This window comes from Equus asinus, chromosome 24 (genome assembly GCF_041296235.1).
Source record: "Equus asinus isolate D_3611 breed Donkey chromosome 24, EquAss-T2T_v2, whole genome shotgun sequence".
Classification (NCBI taxonomy): Eukaryota; Metazoa; Chordata; class Mammalia; order Perissodactyla; family Equidae; genus Equus; species Equus asinus.
The window spans coordinates 36,029,535-36,045,025 of NC_091813.1; the positions used below are offsets into that span (position 1 = coordinate 36,029,535).

The 15,491-nt window shown below is 37.9% G+C and overlaps 1 protein-coding gene across 4 annotated transcripts in view; it reads right to left on the minus strand.

Annotated features, from left to right (window-relative positions):
* The window catches only part of FBXL4 (F-box and leucine rich repeat protein 4), a 66,402-nt gene that overhangs the window by 32,532 nt on the left and 18,379 nt on the right, over positions 1–15,491 (minus strand). For all 4 annotated transcript variants that reach the window (XM_014868382.3, XM_014868385.3, XM_070496267.1 and 1 more), the window contains exon 4: positions 8,744–9,089. In XM_014868382.3, coding sequence (XP_014723868.2) covers positions 8,744–9,089 — 346 coding nt within the window. The remainder of the gene's footprint in view (positions 1–8,743; positions 9,090–15,491) is intronic.

Consider the following 15,491-nt stretch of genomic DNA (forward strand, 5'->3'; position numbering starts at 1 on the left):
ATTCAAAGTATACTCAGCTCATGTTAACCACTCATTTTTTTTACAGTGCAAAGACATATTTTGGTAATCTGTTGAACAATACAATTTTTCATAGACTCGACATTCACTGAGCATCTACAACACACCAAACACTGCTGACAGAGAGAAAAGAGTTTCCATTTTCAGAGTTTTCAGAGGTTGGTGGAGATTGGTAAGTATGATGATAAGTACAATGTTTTCATAGCTTTGATGAAGAGAAGCATAAAATGCTCCTAGAGCCTCAAACAAAACACAAGCCTGACCCCAAGTGAACGTGTATTTGTGCCAGGAAGGCTCTGCTTTAAAGGGTGAGAGGCCAAGCAGGTGAAAGGAAAGACTAGTTAGTGGTAAGGATTGGGTTACAAAGAGCATCATGGAGGAGGCTGGATTCATCCCAAAAGCAATGAGGAGTCTTGAAGGGATTTAAACTGCAGAGCGACATGGTCAGACTTAGAAAGATCAGTGCAGGAGGTACTACCGGAGGCAGGGAGACAGGAAGGGAAACCAGCCAGGAGGCTGCTGCAGAATTCTAGGAAAGAGAACACAGGGGCCTGGGTAAGGTAGCCGGCAGTGATGATGGAGGAGCAAACAGATGCCAAAAAGTATTGAGGAGGAATCAAAAAGATTTTCGGAGCAGGCCTGGTGGCATAGTGGTAAAGTTCGGCGTGCTCCACTTTGGTGGCCCAAGGTTTGCAGGTTGGTGGCATAGTGGTTAAGTTCAGCACACTCCACTTCAGCAGCCCAGGGTTCGTGGGTTTGGATCCCAGGTACAACCTACAGCACCCATCAAGCCATGCTAGGGTGGTGACCCACATACAAAAATAGAAGAAGACAGCCACAGATGCTAGCTCCGGGCCAAGCTTCCTCACAAAAAGAAAAAAAAAAAATTTGTCTCTAATTAGAATAGCTTCCTTCAGTTAGTCCAAGATTTGTTTTTTCCTTATGGTAAACAGTTGAGGGCTTCCAAACAAATTTTCAAAGAACTACTGCTGATAGCCTATTCTGAACCAAGAAACATAAAGAAAAAAAAAGACCAAATATTTGCTAAATGGTAAAAATCTTTAGATGAGAGAGAAGGTGGAGCTTTTTTAACTTAATGCAGTGCATTTATCTAGCTACAGTTTTTGCCTTGCAAATATGCCCTTTAACCTAAATGCTCTTCCTCAATTTATTTGACTATGTAGGCCCAGTATTGATTTCAGGTCAGAAGTTCACTGTTTTTGGCCAAAATATTACAAAATAAAGAATGACAACAGCATGATATGTAAAATAAGTTTGCTTTTTTCCTAAAGATTGGCCCTGAGTTAACAACTGTTGCCAATCTTCTACTGTTTTCTTCTTCTTCTCCCCAAAGCCCCCCAGTACATAGTTGTACATTCTAGTTGTGAGTGTCTCTGCTTGTGGCATGTGGGATGCCACCTCAGCATGGCCTGATGAGCGGTGCCATGTCCACACCCAGGATCCAAACTGATGAAACCCTGGGGCGCCGAAGCCGAGCGTGTGAACTTAACCACTCGGCCACAGGGCCAGTGGCCACCGGGCCAGCCCCCTAAAATAAGTTTAAAGAGTGTATATAAAACATAGGCATTTCTGACTAACATATATATTGAGTATAGCAAGGCTTGAGGTGTTTTTGCTATTTTTTTAAAAATTTCTTTTTTCTTCTTCTTCCCAAAGCCCCCCAGTAGACAGTTGTATGTTCTAGTTGTGAGTGCCTCTGGTTGCGCTATGTGGGATGCCGCCTCAGCATGGCTTGATGGGCAGTGCTAGGTCTGAGCCCAGGATCCGAACCAGCAAAACCCTGGGCCGCCAAAGCCGAGCGTGTGAACTTAACCACTCGGCCACAGGGCCAGTATTTATTTTTAACATTTGAACTGGGCTTTTAAAAAATAACATTAAGGTGTACGTCTGTTGTTATAAAAACAAGGAAATATAAAGAAATTAAAAATTAGTCTAAAATCTTATCCAGATAACATGTAAACTGTTGACATGTAAAATATTATACAAGCAACAAAAGAAAACTTCAGGTCCAACATTAGAAAACCCAAACACTGAAGAAAAGGTAGAAAATAAGAAGTTTCTCCCTCTCTATTCTCAAATCTTACAGTCTCTCTCTCCATTGGTAAGCCCTGTTAACAGCTTTTCTGATCTCTTCCAGATAAATATGTACGAAATTCTATTCTTTGATTTGCACTCTAAGAATGATACTATGTACACTGTTCTGTACCTTAGTTTTCTCATTTAATGATCTGTCTTGTAGATATTTCTATATCTGTACATACAAATCCACCCCACTCCATTTTACAGATGTGACATGCTGATTCAACTAATTTCTCATTGATGTATTTCCTGGGGTTTTTTCCTATTGCAAATAACACCACAATATCATTGCATGTATGTATGCAAGAACATCTTGGCCAACTTTGCAAATATACTTTAGCGTAAACTTAAAAGTTTTGATATAAGCCCAAAATTGCCCTTCACAATGTTTGCATCAATTTACCACAGTGTATAAAACTACTTATTCTCTTATATCCTAGACAGCACTGCTATCAAGACTTCATTTTTTGCCATTCTGAAAGGCAGAAAAAGAAGGAAAAAAAAAACCAATATGGCACTGCTGTTTTTATTTGCAGTTTTGGGTTTTTCTTTTTTTTAATTATAGCAATGTAACCCTTTGCCAAGTGGGCTGCCAATAATACTTCCTCTTTCGTTTGGTCTGTTTCTGGACTCCATTCTGATCCATTTATTTATCCACTATTTCTCCCATGTCAGTAGCCCTGTGGATCAAATAAATACATTTGTTCTCAATTTTTAGAAGTTTATGTGTGGGAATGCACTGGATTGTTTGGTTGCAAAAGAGACTCAATCTTCATTGTCGACCCACAAATATCAGTATTATAGCTTCATAATATGCTTTATCTGGTGGGATAGTGGCCCTTCCATCACTTTTTTTTCCCAGAATTTTCCTGAGTATTTTCATGGTTTTTCAGATGAACTTTTCAATTAAAACACGAACAAACAGAAGTTCTGTTTCCGTTTTAACTGGGACTTCATGGAATACATAGATTACTTTAAGGGAAACTGACACCTTTACTGTGTCCTCCTACTCAAGGGCATCTATGATTTATCATTTAATGATCATCTGTGTTCCTAGAGTTCCTAAAGCTATTGATTTTTGTCTATTAACTTCGTAACCTGACAACTTACTTATTGTTCCCAATAGTTTTTGGTCTATTTTCCCGAGTATTCTAGTACATAATCATATTGTCTGCAAATGATGATGACTTTACAGCCTCCTTACCAAAAACTGTGACTAATTTCTGTCTTATATGTTCCAGCAATAACGAGTACTTCCAGAACAACGTTAAGTAACATCGTTGCCTTGTTCCTGGCTTTAATTTGAATGTGAGGCACATACGTAATTTAAAATATTTTAGTAACTACGTTTTTTAAAAAGTCAAAAAGATTATAGTGAATAATACAGTATGGTATACTTGAAAGTTGCTGAGAGTAGATCTTAAGCATTCTTATCACACACACACACAGAAAAAGAGTTAATGTGAGGTGATATATGTGTTAATTATCTTGATCAAGGTAATCATTCCACAATGTATATGTATATCAAATCGTCATGTTGTATACTTTAAATATATACAATTATATTTGTCAATTATTCATCAACAAAGAATTTAAAAATAAAATAAGGTCAAAAGAAACAGGTGATATTAATACATTTCATTTAATAAGATATTAAAAATTATCAACATGCAATCAATTTAAAAATTATTACTGAGATACTTTATTCCCTTTTTTTTGTATTGTCTTTGAAACTCTGTGTGTCTTACACTTTCAGCACGTCTCACTTCAGACTAGCCATGTTTCAAGTGCTCAGTAGCACATGTCGCTAGTGGCTACTATATTAAATAATGCATACCTAGTGTTTGACAATTAAATATGATGTTTTGGTTAATAGCTTTTGGTTAACAACACTTGGTAGTGGACAATTAGTAGATAGCTCAATAAGGTATTTACTTTTTAACAGAGATAGATAAAAATTTGGATTTCTATCCAGCTGTCATTTATCAACCAATTTTGTACATCTACTGAGATGATCATGGGCTTTTTCTCCTTTTGACCTAGTACTATGGTATTATTATATAGATTCTCTAATATTAAAACAACTTTGAATTCCAGGAATACATCCTGAATGATTCTATTATCTTTTAAAATAATTCTATTGCTATATTTTATTTGTTTGCAGAAGTAAAATTAGTCTGTAGTTTTGTGCGATATAGCATTACACTGGCTTCATAAAAAAGCCCCAAACTTTCCTTTTTCTTTATGCTCTGAAACAGTTTAAATAATATAGGATTTATCTTTCTTAAATGTTTGAAAGAACCTATGAGCCATCTGGGCTTGGCCACAGTAGGACCTTAAACATTTGTAGAATGAATTAAAAATGTGTTGTTTTAACTATAATATTAAAAGTTACTTCAGTAGAATTTTTAAGCAGTTAGTGCAAAGAGGCATTAAAAGTTAAATATATCCCAGTATCAGAGGATAAATAATTTACTTTTTCCAGATTGTTTGTAATTTAAATAACTCCCAGCAATTTCTGGCATTATTCCAAACAAAAGTCACTAATATCCAAAGATGCATAATGTGTGAAAACATTCTATGATCCTTAATATTACATTTTAAGCAAACATCAAAATAGAAAAAGAACAATGAAAAGTCATGGAGACCATGACATTGACATGTGAAAGAACACTTTGGGATTTTCATTAAATAAAAGATAACAGGTTTCAGGCCTGTTACCCAGACAATACCCATAAATCATTACTCATCCAGTATCTAGTGTCTGTCAAAACGTGTTTTTATATAGGGGTATCCTAGCATAAAGTACCATTTGATACCATGGTGAATGCAGGATGTGATGTGTTGGGAAGGACCCCCAAAACACAGTTGCTCTATCTGCTCTCAAAACCCACTCTATTCATAATACAATTACTTTCAACTATGCAAACATTTTACCACTGGATATATTTCAATTTTTTTTTCCTTTAAATAATTTGGATTTCCTTTAAATAATTTGGGTAACTTTTATTTAAAGGAGTGTCTTTTTGTACTCACTATGGAATCATTCAGTGTTTTGTAGTATTAACTCTTTACGCGTGGTACTCTGCTTTTATCATGGCTAATTAACGTCCTCTAGGACCTCAGATTCTATCTCTTGGTTCCATCTACATGACTTTGTCAAAGTGATTAAACCCCCTGCATGTACTGGAACCTTTCCCTCTCTAGTGGCTCCTTCCCTTTAGCAAATAAACATGTTCAAATCTCTCCCAACCTGCATCACAAACAGAAATCTTCCCATTCTGCTGTCATCCACCACTCACTTGTCTGTTTTCCCTTTAAAAACTAAGTTAGGGGACTGGCCCCAGGGCCTAGCGGTTAAGTTTAGTGTGCTCTGCTTCGGCAGCCTGGGTTTGCAGATTTGCACCCCAGGCGTGGACCTACACCACTCATCAGCCATGTTGTGGCAGTGACTCACATATAAAGTAGAGGAAGATTGGCAACAGATGTTAGCTCAGGGCTAATCTTCCTCAGCAAAAGAAAAAAGAGGTAGGTTAGAACAGATAATATGTGTAATAATTTCATACTCTCCTTCATTGTGATATGCATTTTTTGAGTGTAACATAAAGGGGTGGAGTGTTAGTTTTGATGCCAGGTGTTATTCCTTATTGGTGGATAGTCTTATTCATGTTAGAGCCTATATTAGAGTATATTAACAGAAGTATTTTTCTGCTTATACTCAGAGTAAACACTCTTTGTCTCTGCTTCCTCCCTGCTCCTTGATGCCTTAACTAAATATGGTCAGATTTTCTCATCCCTCACCCCATGGTCATGGCTCTGTTGAACTGATAACAGTAAAGGATTATCAAAGATCTCCCAATGACCAAAACCAGTGGGCACTTGTCACTTGGCTCTCTGCAGCAATGTGGCTGACTACATCCTTTTTATGGTTTTTACACCTCTTTAGTTTCCTATTGCTTTGCTTTTAAGACTCTCATCTTTGTCCCAAGTGCCCTTTCTGACTTGTCTTTGTCTATGGTACTCTTAGATGTTAGTATTACCAGAATTCTATTCTTGACCCTTTATTCACACTCCACAGAGTTTTGCTGCCAATTTTATCTCCATGGTGCCCCTCCCCTCTTTCAAGCAGACTCACTCAAACACAAACTCAGACCTCCTTTTGGAGTTTCAAACTCAAATAGCAACTGCCTACTGTCTTCACCCAGACAGGTCTGCTCTGATGAATCACAGGCACCTCAAAGTCAAATGCTCTTCCCACCTTCCCCCACTGTTTTACGGTTAATGGCATGTCCATCCACCAAGTTATTTCAACCAGAAACCTAAAAGTCCCTCTGATGTTCTGCTTCATCTCTACATTCACTAGTTACTTTTGATTTCTACCTTCTGCATCTCTGAAATATTTCTCCCACTCCTCGCCTTTCCAAACCTTCCAGTATCCAGGGCTTCATCATTTCTTGACTAAATCACTGTAGTAGCTTCCTAACTGATGTCTCTGCCTCCCACCTGGACCACCTTTTGGTCTATTCTTCATTTACCAACAGAGTAATCTAAGACAGAAATCTCATTTTGTTATTCTCCTTTTTAAAATAAATAAAATGAAACCCTCAATGTTTCCCTACTAACTACAGAAAAGGTTCCCAATCATTTTTTATACCATGACACATATGAAAGACAAAATTTACATGAGGCCAAACACCTGGGCAATTATGCTAATTGTGAGCCAAAGCATGTACAAAAATGCCTGCATATTATGGATAATTCCTGGAATGTTCGCTATTATTCCACACCTTTCTCTCCCACTCAAAAAAAGCATATGAAGAATATAAGAGAACCCGACAAAGTGAGTGTGAAATTACTACAGCTATAATCTTGAATCTGCTCTAATTTTTCACCAAAAGTAAGTTATTTATAATGTCTGGAGTACCTATGACTCTCCCAACTGATTCTGCTGTGTACTGGAGAAACACAGCACCTCGAGGACCACTGGCTGAAGGGATAAAATGCAAACCTCTTGGTAAAACCCACAGGGCCCTCTATGATGCAGCCAAGCAGGCTGTGCATGCACTGCCACCGCTAGGAGGTCCCAATCATTGTCATCTATGTGAATGATGTCCTGAGGAGTTATTCACTGAGGCCACCTTGAGCCTCCATCCAATTTCATTTCTTGCAGCTTCTGCTGCCAAATCCTGTTCCAGCCATAATGAAACAGTGGAGTTCCCAAACAGGTCACAGAGTTTTACGTCTTCTCACCTTTGTACAATCTCTTCCCTCTGCCTGAAGTTCCCATCAGTTAATCATCTGATTGCTATGTGTCAAGCATTTTATCAGGACTGGATAGAATTCAATAAACTGTTTAAATATATTTGCTGAATTTAAATTTCTATTTTGTAGTTTTAGGAAATGGGTAAGAATCAAAGTGATTTAGTTTCCTCCAGACGAACTGCTCCCACCGCTGCCAGGACAGATCCTCCTCAGAACAACATTGTCAATATCCAATGCTCCTCTCTTTCCCCAGCTCAACTCTTTCTTCGTCTTCTCTCCTTCCTCCCACTAAGAGCCAGAGGGTCTTGTCCAATCTGCGAAGCCTCCTTTCCATAACACAAGACTTGACCTAGAAGGCTTAGGTTGGATCCTGGTCCCATGGTTTACTGACTGAATTACCTTGGATCCTTAAATTCAACTTCATGTGGCAACTTTCGCTACTGCACAGGATGCACCATAGCGTTTTAACTGTAAGATGTTGCACAGGCATTACAGTTACCGTCACGCATTGAAGGGGCTACCGTATGGTTCCATGCAATTAAGCTACCTGTGTTATTACACTGAAACCTGAAATACTCACCAATTTGGAAGGGGAGATAGTCTGAATTGGTTAAAAGTTGACTTTATACATTTTTCTTTAAAAGATTTGATTATATTATTTTTAACCACACACAGCAGTTCTCAGCAGGACACAGAAATACCTGGCCCAGCCCTCCCTCGCCCCCCGCCCCAGGGGTGCGCTACTGGCATTTGATGCCTGGGAGCCAGGGAGGCTAAATTTGCTGCAGCAATGCCCCTGTAGGGACACACTGAAAAAAGACTTTCGATAAAGGCACTCTGCACCTGTCTAGAACAAAAATTATAGCTAGTTAGAAGAATACAGAATAGAGTTAGTATAGAAGAATGAATGACACTTGGAGAAACTGTGGACTATTAAACAGAATAAACATTTCTCTCACAATCTTGTTAATGCTCTTATTTTTAATAGCAAATCATCTTTAACATAACTGGTATAAAGTTAAGCACACATTGCCCATATTTACATTGCATAATTATGAATTAAAGTGGAGTGTAATTTATAATTGGTTTATGTATTTTGGTTATTGTTAATCCGTGATATAGTAACATATATTTAATAGTTTATCCAGAATCACTAAAGTCAACCCAGAACAAAAGCGGTGAAATTACTCAACATCATTTTGCCTAGTTTTTCCAAAATCAAAATAGACAATACATCAGATTATGCACACCTTACCAATGCTTCTATTTCTCAGATGTCTAGCAAAAAAAAAAAAATCATGACCAAAAAATTTAAAAATTATAGTGCTATGTCCACTATTACTACTAAATATCTTTGGCTTACCTCATAAGGTAGTTTATCAAAATATCCATTATTTGGCCCTTCCCTGAGGGCAGTACTGCTGAACTTTTTGTTAAGATTGTCCATTCCACAACCATCCTTTTCTTCATAGTCGTCATCTTCTAGATAATTCATGTCAACGAGTGAAGTCTTGAGGGAAAGCACTGGCTTGTCCTTCATACCATGTAAGACAACTGCATCTAATTCAGTGTAATAATCCAGAAGAGAACTATTTACTTCCAGCCGTATAAGATTTGTGGGAAAGTTTATCTGCTTAATACAAGGTTTAAACTGGCGAGCCTGGGAAGCATTCACCTTCGTAGGTCTCTCTGACCAAAGAATCTCCCATCTGCCAAAGAAAGAGACTTCTCTATAATACCGTTGAGAATGAGATTTGCTGTTACCTTATGGTTATGGCCCCACGCCCAATACATGACAGTGTGAAGCAAAGGCATTAAATAAGGTGAATAGAACAAACACAAGTATTGCTTCCAGGACATGAAAAAAATTTAAAAACCAAATGCCATAGATCGTACTACTTAAAATATTTTTACTACTTAAATTATTTTCACCACTCCTAGAAAGTCCTTTTTGGCAGATTTCACACTGGTCAGTTAAAACTGGAATAGGCAGACAGGGACACATGAAGAGTGACATTCGGCTTTACTGGCATCATAAAAATGCAAAACTTTCATTATCTTTGATTTTCTTTTATCCAGTCGGTAGGTTTTGTCCAATTTGTCATGAAATTGTCTCATATATACCCTTATCCTAAATTTCCATTATTGTCATCTTTTAGTCATCTCGTACCTAGCAAGTATCTACCACATAACAGGTAAATAACATTTTCTCCTGTTCCTCCAAAATGAACTCCCACTTTCCAGCCAGATTAACCATTACTTTCCACATAATAAACTTATTTCCACCTTTGTGTCTTTTTTCATGTTGTCTTCCCCCAAGGAAATGAACAACCTACTATTATCTGCCCAACTGTTCTTTAAGGTCCAACTCATATTCCGTCTCTTCATATATACCTTCTTATAAAACTATTTCCCTAAGTTATTTAAAGATTCGTTATAGTATCATTAGATACATCATATTCTTACATATATGTCATAAGTAACCATTTCTAATATTGTTTCCTAATATATCAGAACAATTAGAAACAGACAAAAAGTACTTTAATAAACATCTTTCTTCTATTTCTAATTATTTACCTTAGCAGAATATTTTAAATAAAGATTTCATCTCAAAGACTATTTTCAAGTCTCTCAATACACACTACAAACTGCTTTCAAAGAAGCTTATGCCAGTAGTATATAAGAATGACCACTGAAAGCATTATTCATTTTTAAAAATAACCTCTAATTTCATAGAGGCCATATCTCCATATGAGGTAATTTATAATTCACTGATTACTAATAACACTTAAAATGTTTTCACACATGTATTAATCACACGAGAGTTTTTTTCCCTCCAATATATTGTCAGTTCATTTCCTTGGCCCAATGACCTATTGAGATGTAGGTAAAATCTGATTACAACAAGGCATTTGGAAAACTGAACTAGACAAAACGATGTGAAACTCAGGGAAGAAATCTGAGCACGAACTATAGAAATCATCAACATACAGGTAACCTAAAGGTTTTTAGGCCAAGATGGGAGCACAAAGGGCAGAGAGCACCAATCTTGGGAGAATAGAGAAAGGAAGTATGGTAATTCCTACCTTTGGGAATAAAAGCAAAAATCAGAAGCTCAATGGGGATCCTAGTAAACATATCACTAAACATAACAGTGGGCACTTCTGCAGTTACCAGAACCTCTATAATCACCCCACATTTGCTAGTTTTGCTGATTCTCTCTTGAAAATTAGGACTAAAACCCATCAAACATAAATTTAAGCCTGTGAGTATTTTTATTTGGAGACGACACGAAAGTAGGAATGGAGAGATTGGTCCCACTCTATAACCAATCCTGGGAAGCTGGGGAAGAGCTCCAAGGGACAGAGCAGGCTGTGGCAGGTTCACAGAGGAAAGGAAAACAGGCTGGGCATCTTCTTCTTCCTGTGACAAGGCAGAAAAGCAAATACGGAATGCCAGCCTAGACCCAAGAGCCCCTAGAGCTGAAGGGCAACAATCTTGAGGGTTCCTAACCATGGAAGTGCTCTGAAGGTTCCAATGTAAACCTATACAGCTAAGCGAGCCAGCCACCCAGGTACAGTGGAACCAAAGGACGAAACATTAGAACTTGTTGGTGGGAAGACACACTCCTAATTTTGGACAGGATACTTCCAAGAATCATGGCATAAATGGTGGAATGCATCAGAAAATTCAAACTTTGGTTTTACTCATCCTTTTGTTGCTCCTACAAAATGACATCAGATGATCTTGAAGGAATTTTTCATGTCTAAGAAACGGGACTGTTCAGGCCCCTGTGAAATAACTGCCAGTACTAGTTCACAACACATGTGGACTAAACCAGCCCAATTTACTGCTGAGCTTCAACGAGGGGTTTTTACAAGGCTTAACAGAAATACTAACAATGTAACAGAGAAATCACCTCTGACAGGTCCTTTGCAATAAATGAATACACAGAGAACATATGTTCTTCATGTATAGCTTGAATTTCATTATAATGTAAATTACATTATAAAATTACAAATATAAGCTTAAAGAAAAGCATTGATTAGAGTAGAAATATTTTATTTTAATAATGTGTTAATCTACTCAAGTCCTCTCTGTCCACCTTGCAGAACGGACAAGGTTAAGACGATGCTTTAAATTGACATCCTTAACGCTTCTAGTGTGTTTAAACTTAGCAAGTTTAATGCTATTTTAGCATCATTTTTGCTTCTGACTTCTATATAGCATGAATATATATATATTTAGTTATATACAAGTTGTAAATATGATAGCATACTTAAAGTAGAATAATATCAAAATATTTAAAAATATGTCTAAATTTTAAAAACTCTCAAGTATCAGTTTTATTTTGGTTTTTCTTGATAATCTAAAAAGTAACAAAGAAAAATGATAAAAAGACATAAAAATTCTTTTACAGGTCTGTGGCCATTTGAATTAAGTTAACATTAACTATGAGACCAATACAAATTGACTTGGGGTGATCTACATTACGGTGACTTTTTGTTTAAAATTCCCTAATAGAAGTGGAACATATTATTTCAAAGTAGAAAGAGAAAGGTATCTATTTTACCCAACAAGAGAATATGCCAATATCTTTTTATTCTGGAAAACTAAAGCCTGAATCTTGAAAACTAGTCAGTGAAAACAAGGAAACAAATACAAACCAATGCACACACACACACACTCTCTGTGACACAGCCCCAACTCTTTTAATCCCCCAGACCCAGGGCAGTGTTGACGTGATTAAACTACTGTAAGCCATGGCCTTTGTAGTCTGTACTTTTACATGTTTACTGTATATGCTCACAATACTGTATTTATCTACTGGACAAATCGGACAAATCTGACGTCCTATGTAAGTATTTTAAATGTACGGTATCATATGTGCAAAATTCAGCTGGGAATGCTTTCAGGCTGTGCTTCAGTCTGCTCTTGGAGCACTTAATTCTGGGATGGTAACCAATAGCATTCTCTTTACCGGCCCATTTATTTCTCTTTCTGTTGACTGTACTGAATAATGGAACCATGCATCCAGTGCCTAGAAACAAAGAAACAAACCACTCTGTCTTTGTGACTGTTGACCTGTTGTTACCTTACTAAGAAAGTCTGTCTAGGGCTCCCAGGAAGCAGCAGGTAGACAAGACAGAAAGAGATGTTCATCAAGGGAAACCAGAGAAAACATGTTTTCCTTCAGGTTGGAAGCCAGGCACATGAATGGCCAAACCTTCCTTATAACCAAAATTCTCCTGGTTAGTAAGCATGTCTAGCAGCCAGCGCAAAGAAAGTTCTCTTGCTAACACTGTTCCATTTCACCAGCTGCAAGTGAAAGGAAAGAACAGAAAAACAAACGAAAGAAAAATATTCTGATAGGTGTACCTACTCACTGCCTGCCTCCCAGCCCGTCTCTAACTGGAACTAACAAACTGGCATCTGCTTTAAAAAGAATCAACCAGTAAAGGCTCTGGTCAATTGTGATTTAAATGAGACAATCAAGTTTCTTGGCCCATAAAGTCAAGAGGACCAGAATATGACCAATTTGTGAAATCGTTGCTTAAGCAACTCCCTTTGGCAGCAAATTCTCTCTGTGACAGCCACTTTTTCTTTCCCTGCTTTCTTAACTTTAATATTATATAGTTATAATGCTTTTAACACTCAAAAAAACCAAGATCCATACCACTAAATTTTATCCCCAAATAAGTTTATTCCAATGACTTTCTTCAATCTGATCTGACTTTGTCATTTTCTTCTTCTCTTTTCACTGTCTCTCTCTTCTCACGTGGAACCCTGCACTAGGCGACTTTCTGACTCTTACACAAGCATCCGTTAAGATCTTATCCTCAGGACCAGTACACTCTATATTTCCTTTTTTCTTTTCTCTTAATATGGCACTAGGCAAGGTGTCAGAAGACTTTGAGATCTTATAGAACTACCTATAACTTTCCTACTTCACTCACTGAACAAAGAAATGCAGCCAGACGAATGGGGGAAGGCTGCTTTTAAAATTTGAATGTTCTGGGACTTCAAGTCTATTTCCTGCAAAATACCCCTGAGCTACTCCAACACACTCTTGTTTGCCAACTCTGAAGGTGGGCATAAAACCATGTGCTCAATGACTTAATAGGCAGTATAGTCCAGTGGGTCCCAAACAATTGCGTGTGATGAAGCTTTCTATTACTAAATGTGAAAAATAAGGAACACATTGGTATATATCAAAATACGCACACATATACATGTACACGTATACATGTAAAATTGCCAGCCATTCTTTATTAGAGACTCTGATCTGCTAGTTTATCAGTAGAAATTGAGTTTTCTTTCATGAAATGATGGTGATGATAAATGATGTTGCTATCTCATTTGTTTGTCTTTTTAATGTGTGCTTACTTAGCAGAGTAAATAATCTGAGAACCCTGTATCAGTCCTCTAATTTTTATTATACTATTATTATGTTTTCTAGTTTATCTTAGCCAACTTTCCCTACCTGTGCTCCGCTCAGATCTTCTGGTGGGTTCTGTGTGCCCACCCTACAGACCTGCTTGCTTTCTCCTAAGGGCTTCCAAATGCAGCCTTCTTCAGAGAACTGCCTGGGCTCCTGGAGCCTCTGCATCCAGAGGGGAATGTGCCTGGAAGATTTCCATTCCTTTTCCTACTCCCTCAGCCCATAGCTCAAGACACATGGGTGCAGGGGTGTAAGAGCCCAGCTCCCTAGCAAGTTTGCCTCCAGGCAGACGGGGACTTCAGGTGACATTGCATCCTGGCCTGACTTCTTCCCTTCCCTCCAGCACTTTCCCCACTCCCTGCCCAGTTTCTCCAGGAGCACTTCCATAACAAACCGTTTGCACAAGAATAGTCCTCTCCAGGTCTGCTTCTGGGAAACTGGACCCCAAAGCTCTGGGAAATCCCAAAGTCTGGAAACCACTAGTCTAGATCTTAAGAATGCCACTCCTGCGCTTGCAGCCCTTCAACAGCTGGTTCTTACACTCTTGGACTCTCCTCACTTCTTCGAACACCAAGCTCTCACCTCAGGATTTCACCTCTGCCTGTGCTTTCTCTCTCCACTTTTCCTATCCAAAATAATCCCTCAACCCTCTGGTCTCAGTTACGTCTCTTCCTCAGGGAAGGCCTCTCTGAGCCCCACAGATGAGGTGTTTCCCTCCACAACAGACGCTCTCTGCGATATCACAGTCTTCCAGGCTGGCCTGTGAACTCAAAGAATAGGAGCCAGGTCTGTCTGCCTCTCTGTTTTGTTCCCAGCAGTGAACTGGCAGAGAAGGTGTTAATCTTTCTGACTGTCTAAAGAAATTCGCAAAATGTTAATAGTTACTGAATCTGGGCAGAAGAATTGCAGGGTTTTTTTTTCCTGTATATTTTCTTTTTTGGTATTTTCTAACAAGTTTTTCAAACAATGAAACATCTATTGATTTCATAATCAGTAAAATTTAAAAAGTTCTTTATTATTCTGCCAATAATATATACTGGTTAGATTCTTTTTCTCTTCAAATTTAATGGTATTTTCTGTGGAATAAAGCTAAAAATCAGTTATGCAAATTAGAGATACATCTGTAAATAAAGTTGTCACTTTAATCCCAATCACACACTACAAGTCTCAGCTAGGAACCCACGAGCATGATTTATATTCAAAATCAGTTAGGCAGACGTTACGTTTTCAATTAGCAGAAAGACATTACATGTTTCTTAGATCTCATCCCCAAATTTGTTCAGCTTTTTAGGAAAAAAGTAAGTAACTCTGTAAGAAAGAGGCAAAGAATGACAGAGTCCAATAAAAGAATTCTCACATAAGGAAGGATCCTATCTGAAGTACTTTTTTCCTCTCAGGAAAAAAAAAAAAGCTGTATATTAAAGGATGCTGGTTTTCTGTATTTTAAAAAAATTGATTCATTAATAATATTGTTCACAATGAATTATCAAAGTAGTTCTGAAAAGAACAGATAAAGATTATACCAGCAGTCTCCAGCTTGAGTTGAGCTGTACTCTGCATTGCTGTCCTGGTGGGCTGGAGAGGTGTCCCTTAGAGCCAAGGGGACAGGGACTTCAAGGAAGCAGTGTGTCAGGTGGCAGTTGATCCCTGCCCCCACTCCTCCTCCACT